The sequence below is a fragment of the Pseudoliparis swirei genome, chromosome 7, assembly GCF_029220125.1.
Source record: "Pseudoliparis swirei isolate HS2019 ecotype Mariana Trench chromosome 7, NWPU_hadal_v1, whole genome shotgun sequence".
In the NCBI taxonomy this organism is placed as follows: domain Eukaryota; kingdom Metazoa; phylum Chordata; class Actinopteri; order Perciformes; family Liparidae; genus Pseudoliparis; species Pseudoliparis swirei.
The window spans coordinates 24,233,386-24,245,336 of NC_079394.1; the positions used below are offsets into that span (position 1 = coordinate 24,233,386).

Below are 11,951 nucleotides of genomic sequence, written 5' to 3' on the forward strand. Positions count from 1 at the left end.
TCTTTTAGAATATAGCAAATTAGCAGCTAATCTATTAAAAGAACAGTAGTCTGAATTGCATTTCTAATTGTCTGCATTTGCCGCATCTCTGTCCGGATCAATAGCAGACGAGACTCAAACGGGACAACCGTTATTGATTTTGTGTGACACCGACTTGTGTCCCATTCACTTTCAGTTCTGGCCATTTGAGCTACAGTTGAGGTCAAAGAGGTTCCTGCTAGACGCATCGTGGACACGTTACGATCTTTACATTAGCTTCGGATTCAAATTGTGACATTTCCCTATTTTGATTGGTTGGTTAATTATTTAATTTCAACTCCTGTACAAGCGTTCCTCAGTTACTGTAGTAGATAATAATTAGGTACCTGTGGTGTACTGGCTGTGATACTTGTAGAGCTTTATAAGGACAGGGGAAGGAACCACCAGGAAATCCTTGAGAGAGGTCGAGGCGGAGTGAGCGACGACCGGAAACCTCTCGCACAGACGACCCAGACCCTGAGAGGGAGACGTCAGAGGAAATATTAGAAATCCATGACATGCGACCGGGGTCCGAGTCAGCTCCGAAACCAGGAGATCAAAGGGCTACTCGCTTCCTTGTAATGAAGTTAGAACTCTGTGTAAATGTGGCCTTTGCTCTCCTTGAGCAAATCTCTTAGCGCTCCGTCTGAGGAGCAGCGTCATACCTGGAGGCAACAGATGAGCAGCGGCATGTGAGCGATGATGACTTTACTGGAGGTCTTGGACTGAAGCTTCTCCGACAGTTTGGTGCACAAATTCTCGGCTCCTGGAAGAAAAGAAGAAAAAAAACACCCTTGAAGGAAAAGTCCAGTGTGTGATTACGACGTGTGATTACGACGTGTGATCACGGCGCTCTGGTACAATCGATTACCTTGCTCGTCTTTGACGGCCCACACCATGAGGTCCACGCAGGCGGCGTTGGCTTGGCAACGCAGCTTGAGGGGGCTCTGTTCCACCGGCAGCCCCCCCGTGTCATGAAGCACCCGCTGCATCTCCGACTGGCTGCTGCTGAACTGCTCCAGCACAAAGTCATGAACCTGCCGCACGAATGCTGGCTGCAAGGCTGAGGAACACGGAGGGTTTGTGTCAAGGTAATAATTAGAACAATAACAACAACCTTTATTTATGCTGCACTTTTAAAAACAAAAGATTACAAAGTGTTTGACGGGAGACAGACGAACAAAGATAAAGAAGTAAATTAAAACATTTGAAATGCTTTAAAAATTGGAAAACGTCAAGCAAAGGAGCTAAATGTTTGGAAAAATTATAATATAAGTAAATGAAAACAATGCATTTAAATTATTAAAAACTTTACAGAATACAAGTGAAGAGAATGCACTTTTATTTTACTTTTACAAACACATACAAATGAAAGATTTAGACCACAAACCCTGTGAAAGAATACAAATATGCTATTAAGAGGGATTTAAAGAGGAACAGCGCCATTATATTAGACATCTCTACTCACACAAAAATAATAATATCTACATTGATAAATAGCACGTAAACTAAGAGGCAAAATATGTGTTTTTGATATTGTGGTGAACTGTCCCTTTTAAAAGCGGATAAGGAGCTTCCCATCCTAACTTCCTCAGGGAGGTTATTCCAGAAACTACAGGGGCCCTAACAGAGAAAGGCCCCTCACCTTTGGCTGCAAGTGGGCAAGTATGGATTTAAGATGTACGTAGATGAAGTATAGAGCAGGCCTTAAAGTTATCATTAACATCTTAAAAATATATTATTAAATTCACCGGGAGCCGATACGGAAAAGCTCTGTTTTGAGGGGGTTGTGGTGGAGAGTCTGGCTGCTGCATTTCAGACAAGCTCAGAGTCGCTTTCCAAGATGACACAGAGCTCAGGTGAAGGGGTCTATTTAATAGACAACAATGGCACCATAACCACAGGGCTGGTGATGCTTTACCTTTCATGTAGTACAGTGTGTCCCGCAGCATTTTGAACACGCACACATAGAGAGTGTCACTGAAGGTTTTGTAGAAGAGGTTGATTCCAGGATTAGACTTAACGGCAAACAGAAGAGACGGAATATTAATGAACGGCTAACGGAATAAGCTTTCAATTGACCATTCATAACGTGGTCGCATAGTCACCTCTCTGACCTCCGCCATGGAGTCGTCAAGATCTTTCAGAAACGAGTCGGAGACAAACTTCTTCACCTGCAAACAGACAACACGCAGAACCGCTGGTGAAGACGTACACAGAGCGGGACGCGGGGATCTCGGTAAGCGGGTCGCGGGCTACTGTACCATGGCGAGGAGCTGTCGGAGCAGGTCGACGGGCACCTCCACCTCGTTTTCAGCTCCCATGAAGAGAGGGGACACCGAGAAACTGGAGCTGACTGTTGAGAAATAGTAGTCGGGATCTAGTGTGCTGGTGTCTGGGAGGTAGGAGCCTGACAATAACAAAAGGGACAAGACATAAGGAACTTTACCCAAATACAAAAAACACAACATGGATTATGACAAAGAATTGCCCCCAATTTTAAGAAAAGCAACACGCATGTACATGGTTGTTACACAATATAACGTGATGACTCATGATGATGATGATGAGCTAGGACAAGTTGGCATGAATCTAGTTTTACCTTCAAAGAAATGTGGTCCGGCGGCTGTCGGAGAGCAGGGTGAGTGGCTCCCTGCATCTGAAAAGACCTACGAGACGGCACATTGCAAAGCATTTATTTAACCACGAACCAAACACAACTACGCCTCTCTCTTATTAGACTTTTGTGTAAACATTGTTTTAAAAAAAAAAGACCTGTGACCCTTCACCAACAACATCTCATCTGTTCATCCTTGACACTATTGGGCATTAACAATCCCAAAGCATGTGAGAATATTATAACCTTGCAGTCCCCTCCAATAATACACCTCCCCCCCCCCCCCCCACACACCGGTGCAGAGGCATCCAGGTTGGTCCCGGTGCTTCTGCGCAGGCTGTCGCTCCGGCACACCGTGAGCAGCGAAGACGGCATGATGGAGCGAAATTCGTTGAAGGACCTGCGCCGCACGCCCTCGGTTTCCTCGGTGACGCAGCGGACCTGCGGCACGTCTTTGGGGAACAGCTTGGACAGCAGCGCTTCGTCCGTGTAGCTGTAGCGACCAAACGCTCGAGTCATGCCGAGCAGCCCGGGGACCACGTACCTGCACAAGTAGACTGGAGGCAAGAGAGCATCCGTGAGGCGTGTTGTTTTTTGGTGAGGGATTAATATTACAGGAGGCACTGTGTGTATGTATGTGTGTGTGTGTGTGTGTGTGTGTGTGTGTGTGTACTCTACCTTTATCATGATTATCAGGTGCTTGACACATGTCCTGCAGGGCCTGCATGACCTCCATTATAGTGTTGATGATCTGCAGGGGAAACAGTCACTTAGTATTACACTGCGGTGAAGCTTGACTTGAGGACTATCAACGCGTTTAAAGCCGACCTCTTGTCGGGAGTCTGGGTCCCTCTGAGCCACGTCTGACAAAAGGGTCACGAGACAGTAGCTGAAGTTCTCCGCAACCGGGAGAAATTCTGAAGAGCAGCAAATGACAAAGGCCCACAGTTATGTCACACTGCAGCGAGAAGTGGCGTTTTATGGACCTCGATATATCTTACGGTGGCGTTACAAATATTACCGAGTGCAACGTCACAGCAAGTATGTGGAGTACATTGTAAAACAGAAGGCCCCACGGGAAGAGGATTGTTCTCACCCTTTCCTTTCTTTCCCGAGCTCTCTTCGATCCATTGGACCCGTGGCAGTCCCCTCAATAGGCTCAGCAAGTAGGGAACAAGTGTGTCTTTGTGCTGCCGGAGAGAAAAATCATTACACGTCACGAGCTATCGCACACGCGTTGGCACAGCGCGGCACGTTTGTTTACCGCACAAGATCAAAAGATAAGGAATGAAAAAGAAAACTTTTTGTAGGTATATATATACACGCACACACACATCTTGAGTTCCAAGATGAAAAAGTGAAGATACCCTCTCTGCATAATCACTTCTTTCCACACTGCGGCTCAGTTTGATGAGGTTAGAGGCTTTACGCAGCCAGCTGTGTGTTTAATCGCTAGTTTAATCAGATTATGGGAATAAGATTAACAGGGCGACGTATGTGTGCCGTCCTGCAGAGAGGCTGGTAGCAAAAGAGGATTATAAGCACTGATATAATGAAAAGGAACAAATTTATTCTAAACTATGTTTCTTGTGCAATGTTTGAATCTTAAACCATATTATCCACTACCTACAGGGACAATGTTTGAGGCGTGAAAGAAACCCACACACTGGCTCAGTGCGGCCTGACTTTCTTTTTTCCTTCTTTTTTTAACCGGCCACCACCCACCTGTAAACCAGATTCCACCAGAAACACAGCCAACGCAATCACGGCATCTCTGCGACGCACATCCAGGGTGAACACACCGCGGGATTCCACTGGACACATGCATTGCAGCTTCTGGACCTAAAAAAAAAAAAAAAGAGCGCAGGGAGATCTTGAAAAGGATGATGTCAAATGAAACTTGTGACAGAGATCCGGCACATTGGATTTTATTGCCCAGTGTTGCAGTGCGAGAGGGATTGGAAAAATCAAGGAACTGCACTGTTGACAGAGGGATCCTCCTCTGTTGCTCTCCTGAAGGTTTCTTCCCTTTTTTCCCCCTGAAGGGTTATTTGGGAGTTTTTCCTGGTCCGATGTGAGGTTTTGGGGCAGGGATGTCTATGTGTACAGATTGTAAAGCACTCCGAGACAAATTTGTAATTTGTGAAATTGGGCTATACAAATAAACTGAATTTTTCTATTTGACATTTTTTGTTGCATTATTTGTACATGTGTGTTCTCCCCCGTCTATTTCCCTCCTGAAGATCAAAAAGTGAAATAAACGTTGCCATTAAGGTGGAAACCATAAGCTGTGTCTGGTTGCATCCGCATATAACTGCTATCACAATAAACAAGGATGTATATTTGATAGGCTATAGAGTGTGACGTCACTATGCCTCATTCCCATAAAAATACATCTGAACTGGGCGTTACATAAAACCCATAGTGTGCTCCATAAAACAGCAACTAACCCACTCAATGACGTACTGATGAGCGCCTCCATGCGTCCCCCTTATATGGTGTGTGATGGAATAACATTGAAATATAACTTTGCCCAACATATCTGCACTTATCTTATCTATATTGGCCAACAACACAGGATTCATTTCACGTCAGACTCGACCGCTCCCGCAACAGTTTGCTCCCATTGTAAATGGTGCGGAGCAGCGCGCACTGCGAGCCTTCCGCTGTCAACCTGTTTGACTGCACTGCTGAACAGCTCGAGCCGCAGCGACACTTCGTTCCGCATTTATTTCTTCTTCTACTGCTTCCAATAACAACAACAAGTGGGTCCCCATCTACAGACGCACACGGCTGTCAAATGTTAGCTCGGTTGTCACGTCATTGATCACCAATAAGCCACCGACCGAGCGCGGAAGTGGGAGCGACAACCCCGGACTGCCCAGTTTGTTTTAACGTTCGCTAATTAGCGTCAACAAAACATTTTTGTTTTATCTTGAGCTCACTCCGTTTTTCCTCCTCTCACCTTTTCGACCGGCGCCGGACGGTGGGCGGCTAAAGAGCGACCCAGAGACAGGACTGTGTTGAAGTAAAACCCTCTCGTACCGCCTCCCGAGACAGACATGTTTGCCCCGACATCAAACGAGCGAGATTCAGGAGTGGAGACCGTGAAGCAGCTGCATCTGGCGGAACCGCAGTACGGCGACTCAGCGCGGACAATCCGAACAGCGCGCGCAGGCTCATTGGCGGCATTGCGTTTGACTTAACGTTACGGTCTTCTGTCGTCTGACCGTAAAAAAACACTATTTTAATAAAAATGACGGTTTAACAAGACGATTTCAGACCTAGTGCAATGTTAATATAATATTTATATATATTTTAATGTTTTTGAACAAGTGACTTCAGTATGCGTTTTAGTTGCGCAAGATTAACCGGTGGGACAGCACACGGTGACGTAACCGGAAGTGCTCAGTTGCTAACAGTCAGCTGATAGAGCGACAACATCTAGTTCCAGATCCAACGGTTTGTCTATTAAGTTGACCGTAACTATTTAGTTGCTCGTTTTACTTTAGCCATCATCTGTTTCTACGAGGATAAAAACGTCCATGTTGGCCGTCTTGTTTCCATCGGTGGGGTTATTTAGTCAGTTAGCTTAGCGTGCGATCCTCGTTGATTTAACGTGAGTAACCAGCTGACACACACAGAGCTACCGGAGCAATACTGTCATTTATATTCGTCGATATGTTTTTAGTGAAACGTGTTGACAGCTGAAGCTAACAGTCTCAGGAAAGCGTTCACTCATTGGGATAACATGTGTCACATCAACATGTGTCAGTTGGTCCTCACATAATTCTTCAGGATGTTTTCGACTAAGCAAACGAATCACAATTGTTACACGTATTTCTTCATCTGTCTATTGATTAGCGCACAAGATAGTTGTATAATGTCTAAAGATGATAAATGCTATAAAGCCCAACAAATAAGCTTAATGTCAGATATGCAATGTAGGTATGAAGTGACGATAAACAACTTTTGACATGTGTGAGTCTATTCAGTAAATCAGCAAAGTTAATTGATCGCTAATCTGCCTGATGGATCGTGGAGGTCTCCATCGTGGAATATGCCTCTATGAACTATTCATACACTCTGTCATATTCATTGAATGTATTTTAACTCTAAATCTGTCCTTCTGTACACATTACATCTATTGCACCTGTCCATCCTGGAGAGGGATCCTCCTCTGTTGCTCTCCTGAAGGTTTCTTCCATTTTTCCCCCTGAAGGGTTATTTGGGAGTTTTTCCTGATCCGATGTGAGGTTTTGGGGCAGGGATGTCTATGTGTACAGATTGTAAAGCACTCTGATATAAATTTGTGAAATCGGGCTATACAAATAAACTGAATTGAATTGAATTGAATCCTCATAGCTGAAATCTATTATGTATCTTTCAGTTAGTCAATTAAAGTTTAATGTTGGCCCATTTAAAGCTCTGGAAACATTGAGTCAATATTTAGTTGTTGTTGTTATATGTGTATGTCTTTGCCCCAAAGATGGCCTACCCTAAAACCCACAACCCGTTTGACGACGACGAGGAGGACGACTTCAGGCCCAAAAGACGGGAGTTCGGCGACGGCGAAGATGACGACGACGGCGACAGTGGGCTGAGCGAACCGGAGAGGAGACAGCGGCACCTCCAGCAGCAAGTGATGCGCACGGCTCAGTCTGCTGTGGACAGCAGCCACCGCTCCCTCGGGCTCATCTATGAATCTGAGAAGATTGGTGTGGAAACTGCAGAGGTACGGTTAAAGTAGTACCCGTCTTAACGCTGGCACGCAGAATATATTACATCGGTAAACAACAAAATGCCATGTATCTATCTCTGCGTCTCTACAGGAGCTGGTTCGACAAGGTGAGGTTCTGAAGAGGGCCGACAAGATGATGGACAACATGGATCAGGACCTGAATACCAGCCAGAAGCACATTAACGGCATCAAGAGCATGTGGGGCGGCCTGGTCAACTACTTCAGGGCCAAGCCGGAGACAAAGCCGCCGCCCGAGGAGCCAAAGGCCTACCAGGCCAACGACCGGTGAGATTCAGTACTATATTCTAATAATATGATACTCGTTCCAAGCTTGATTTATGCTATGATATGATATGATATTCCTTTATTCGTCCCACAGTGGGGAAATTTCAAAAATCACAGCAGCGGTGCACATCAGAGCATCAATGAAAATAAATATAAAACACAAAACTAAATACTAAAAACTAAATACTAATACTAAATATACATTAATTTAATGATGATTTACTTTTATAAAATGTTGTAGGAATCTCTGTACATCTTCTCTATTCATTTTGGTTATATTATATGGATTGTTAAGACACAAAGACATCATTTCTTTTTGAGCGTCTACAATGTATTTCTTCTCATCCTTTTAAATATATAATTTGTGTGTGCAATTTAATTTTCAACCTGATTCAAATCTGGTTGACGGATGCCAATGTCAGGATAAAAGACACCTTATGATCTGGGATTGAAGTTTCTGAATTTATTTGAACTTATTTAAATACTGCTCTGCCTGTTTAATCATCACAAACACATGCAGTATATTTTAAAGAGCGTTTAAAAAGAGACTCGTATCATCCACGTCACTTGAAGCATCATAACGGACTCATTATAACAAGTAAATGATAAAATCTAAATCAATTAAATTTTTCCACTTTAAAGTAAACATTTTACTGTAATTGGTTACGTTTATTCACTTAAATATATCTCAATGCAAATTATATTAAATACCTTTACATTGTTAAATAATGAAAAATGGAAGAAAAAAAACATTAGGTCCAACAGTATTTCATATTTTGTCGACACATTTTTAAAATACATTTCACCAACCACACGGTCAATTGCTCACATTTTCAGGGTATGGAACAAAACCAAGTCGCCTTTATGTTCCTCGAAATATTGAATGCTGATGTGGCCAAAATCTTCTCTACCGATACGGGTTAATTCATTTCTCAATAACGATATATATACATATATACATCACAGTTTAGCATGATTTCTTGTAATTCAATAAATTGAAAATAACCATATGGTTTTGTACTTTCCAAAGTAAATTAAATTTAAATACTTTTGTCCATTAAATCAAGAACTGTAGTAAGAAAAACTATTTAAAATCACATTTTCTGAGAAATTTGAGTGAGTATATCTTTGTTGTTCTCAATTTTAGACGACGTAATAGAGTATCATAATATATATATTATATATATTACATCAAGTTATTATGTGTCTATAAAATGTCTTTGTGTGTTTGAGGGAGCTGCAGGTCAGGCTTTACATCCAAAGCCCTCCTTAACTAATCCGTGTTGGCGCTGCCGTCCCATTTGTGCTTCCGGCCTTTCGCCATCTTCTCGTCCTTCGCTATAAAAACCCAAACAACCCGTGCTTATCTGACCCTCTCAGATTACAGACGGCCATGTCCAGCAGCCGAGGACACGAAGATAAGTACCAGGCCAGCCACCCCAATCTCAGAAAGCTGAACACGGGAGGTAAGAGTTTGTCCGTGAGAATCCGCGGCGTGCCATCGCCCCGTTAAACGCCGGCCGACCTTCATCGCTCCTGATTTCTGTGTTCCAGATTTCGGAGGATCCGGGTCGTCGATGGATGACAAGAACGGATACCCTCAGAACAGACACCTCCGGGAAGCTCACCAGACCCTCGACAACAATCTGGGTAAGAAGTCTGTCTTCGTCCTCTGGTTGTTTCTCCGTGGAGATGAAAGCGTTTAGTCCTGTGATGTAATGTGATTTATTATTTTAATTTTCAAGAGGCCGTTGGTATCTAAATTTAATTTGCCGCACATTTGCCATCAACTCCCCTTTTAAGCAGGGTTTGTACGGTCATGGAAAACCTGGAAATGGAATCTAAAAATGGTTATTCTCAGGCCTGGAATAGTCATTGAAGTAATTTGTTATATTCATATGTTCATTTACACTCTGTATATACTGTATGCTTTGGAATTCTCATTTTTAGTTTAAATACAATTTCTTTTCACTTTTTCATGTATACACCTGAGATTTCACAAACTGCTTGGTCATGAAAATTTGGTTTAAAGTCCTGTAAATTCGTTGGTCAACATTCTTATGAACCCTGTTTAAGTGTTGACCGCCAGGCGTAACTGACGCCCGGTGTGCCCTCTGAATGACCTTAGATGAGATGTGCGGCGGCTTGAGCCGACTGAAGAGCCTCGGCCTCGGCCTCCAGTCCGAGATCGACGACCAGGACGACTCCCTCGATTCTCTGATGAACAAAGTGGACAAGATGGATCTGAAGATCAACAAAACGAACCAACAGATTACAAACCTCAAGTAAAAACAAGACATTTGCTTTTGGCGGAGACGGCAGACGGCAACGGGTCGTCCTCTCAACGTGGCTCAAAGACATTTCAATCAAATGTTCCTCCCGGGGGATTTACTGGTTTATATTCCATGTCAGCTTTGTCCCTGACGTCCTCCTTCTACTCGACACGTTGATTTGAGGAATCCTTCCACCTTTAAAATCACTGATCTGTTAACTGGTGTCATTACGTTCCATTTGTTTCACAAACACTTTGGTTTTCTCTGTCGAGCTGCACTGGGTTGTTGGTTTTAGACTTTTGTTTTGTTTTTCTTCCTCTGCCTCCAAAGAAAGAAAACAAATTAAAATCATTAAGAACTTTGTAGACGGACATGTGTTTAAAACTGTAATGTCGCCGTCTGCGTGGTTCCTGATGTCAGCGCTGACGTCCTCGACCGGCCTCCACATATGAACTGAAACGACTCTGCGCGTCACTTTTTGCCTTACACGTGATTGGTGCATCCAGTGCCTCTCACTTCAGCTTCATTCATTAAATGTGTGTGTGTCGTCCATTGTCTTAAATTCTGCAGAATGTGAACGAGCTAGATGTGAATGTACCCCCCCCCCCCCCCCCGAATCCCTCCTTCCTCCGTTAATAACTGAATATTTCATCTCTGGGAAACATTAGATGAACCACTTTACGGTTTTTGATTGAAACAGAAGCTCATTCCAATGAAACGTTGGAACCATGGTCACACGTAAATCATGTATTCTAGCTGAAGCCACACACGTATGTATACCCAATAAAAAAAAATATTTAAAAGAGGAGTCTCAAGTTGTGTTCCGTTTAAAGAGAAGCAGGGAGTCCCAATCGCCACGAGGTGGCGCCACATCTTCCGTTTTTAGATGGAAGTGGAAAAGGGGCCATTTAATCCCAAGGACACAGTAACAGTCGAAAAAACATATTTAAAAACTCGTTAATGCTTCTCAAAGTAAACAGATGAAAGACACACGAAACAGACACATTAAGTGAATTTGAGTTGTTTTGGCAAAGCAGAGCTCAAATTTGACTGCAGTTACAATAAACCAAAAGCCACCTGCAAAGCCTTAAAAACAAGACCCTGATGATGACCATCATTGTGTGTGTGTGTGTGTGTGTCTGTGTGTTGTGTGTGTGTGTGTGTTCTCTGGTGGCCGGTGTACCAGCTGTGTTGCTGTGTGTAGCTCAGGTCCTCGTGTCAAGAAGTCCATTCATTATCATTCCTCTGTGTTGGACCAGCTGCTCCCAGTGGCAACAAGCCCCCATTAGGATGACTTGCTAATTACAGTACACACTTCCCAAAAACACGTATCTTCACTCAGAGGAGTATGGGGGTACCGAGGGCCCCGCGCTGCAGGAGCCCCCTGCATGTCTGAACTAGAAGTTTTTTTTCACTTCTCTAACATGTCAAGCAAGTTTTTGGAGATATTTCATGCATTTGATTTGAAAAAGTTTGGTTGAAGGCTTCAGGACCATCGACCAAACTCCAAACTAGGCATGAGCCCTATGGATCAGCGAATGAATGAGTTGTGTTACGTGTGAGTCGTAGACGTGGACGCAGTGGACGCGGAGTGGGTTTGTATGGGGCACATCATTCTGCACCCGAACACACGAAATGTGGCAATGTAGGGTTAAGGCAGCATCATTTAGCCATTAGGAAATGAGGGAAGGAGTCGAGGATGTTTCCGTAGACGAGGAAATGCACCCTTGAAATCAATCAGCTGCATGATGGAAAAGTCTATCCGGGTCTCCAGAGAAGATGGGGCGACCCCAGGTGGAGGAGCTGCCCCTTGCGCATCTCGGACGACTCCACCGATAAGCAGAAGTCACCACTGGGTACCACTGGACTCCATGCATTGATTGGCTGGGAGGGCTTTGAACAGCTGTCTTGTCAAAAGCAAACAGTGGCCGCGTTGTGACAAAGGCCCGCCGGTACTGGAATGCCCCCCTTTTCACGGGAAGTAATCCCAGAACACACTGCTGTCGGAGCCCATCAG

General features: G+C 44.0%; 2 protein-coding genes across 4 annotated transcripts in view; one reads left to right on the top strand and one right to left on the bottom strand.

Moving 5' to 3' along the window:
- The window catches only part of pi4kab (phosphatidylinositol 4-kinase, catalytic, alpha b), a 46,239-nt gene extending 40,479 nt beyond the window's left edge, over nt 1-5,760 (bottom strand). The window contains exons 1-13 of the mRNA XM_056419611.1: nt 5,601-5,760; nt 4,361-4,477; nt 3,732-3,825; nt 3,464-3,552; nt 3,314-3,386; nt 2,930-3,192; nt 2,621-2,687; nt 2,283-2,428; nt 2,127-2,192; nt 1,940-2,036; nt 890-1,081; nt 684-784; nt 366-495 (exon numbers count right to left, since the gene is read on the bottom strand). Coding sequence (XP_056275586.1) covers nt 366-495; nt 684-784; nt 890-1,081; nt 1,940-2,036; nt 2,127-2,192; nt 2,283-2,428; nt 2,621-2,687; nt 2,930-3,192; nt 3,314-3,386; nt 3,464-3,552; nt 3,732-3,825; nt 4,361-4,477; nt 5,601-5,699 — 1,534 coding nt within the window. The 5' untranslated portion in view covers nt 5,700-5,760. The remainder of the gene's footprint in view (nt 1-365; nt 496-683; nt 785-889; nt 1,082-1,939; nt 2,037-2,126; nt 2,193-2,282; nt 2,429-2,620; nt 2,688-2,929; nt 3,193-3,313; nt 3,387-3,463; nt 3,553-3,731; nt 3,826-4,360; nt 4,478-5,600) is intronic.
- A 288-nt stretch (nt 5,761-6,048) lies between these two features.
- snap29 (synaptosome associated protein 29) lies at nt 6,049-10,737 on the top strand. Of its 3 annotated transcripts, none has more exons than XM_056419608.1 (6): nt 6,049-6,097; nt 7,125-7,370; nt 7,468-7,661; nt 9,042-9,127; nt 9,216-9,311; nt 9,790-10,737. In XM_056419608.1, the coding sequence occupies exons 2-6, from the start codon at nt 7,125-7,127 to the stop codon at nt 9,948-9,950; spliced, it is 783 nt and encodes a 260-aa protein (XP_056275583.1). In that variant the 5' UTR covers nt 6,049-6,097; the 3' UTR covers nt 9,951-10,737. The 3 variants fall into 3 exon arrangements, with proteins under 3 accessions (XP_056275583.1, XP_056275582.1, XP_056275584.1); XM_056419607.1 differs by lacking the exon at nt 6,049-6,097 and adding an exon at nt 6,104-6,886; XM_056419609.1 differs by lacking the exon at nt 6,049-6,097 and adding an exon at nt 6,104-6,254.
- The last annotated feature ends 1,214 nt before the right edge of the window (nt 10,738-11,951 follow it).

What these genes read in the sequence shown, in the direction of transcription:
- snap29 (XM_056419608.1), top strand. Translation starts at nt 7,125, where the DNA reads ATGGCCTACCCTAAAACCCACAACCCGTTTGACGACGACGAGGAGGAC. An exon ending in CAGAAAGCTGAACACGGGAG is followed by an intron (nt 9,128 to 9,215) that starts GTAAGAGTTTGT and finishes TCTGTGTTCCAG; the next exon opens with ATTTCGGAGGATCCGGGTCG. An exon ending in GACCCTCGACAACAATCTGG is followed by an intron (nt 9,312 to 9,789) that starts GTAAGAAGTCTG and finishes GAATGACCTTAG; the next exon opens with ATGAGATGTGCGGCGGCTTG.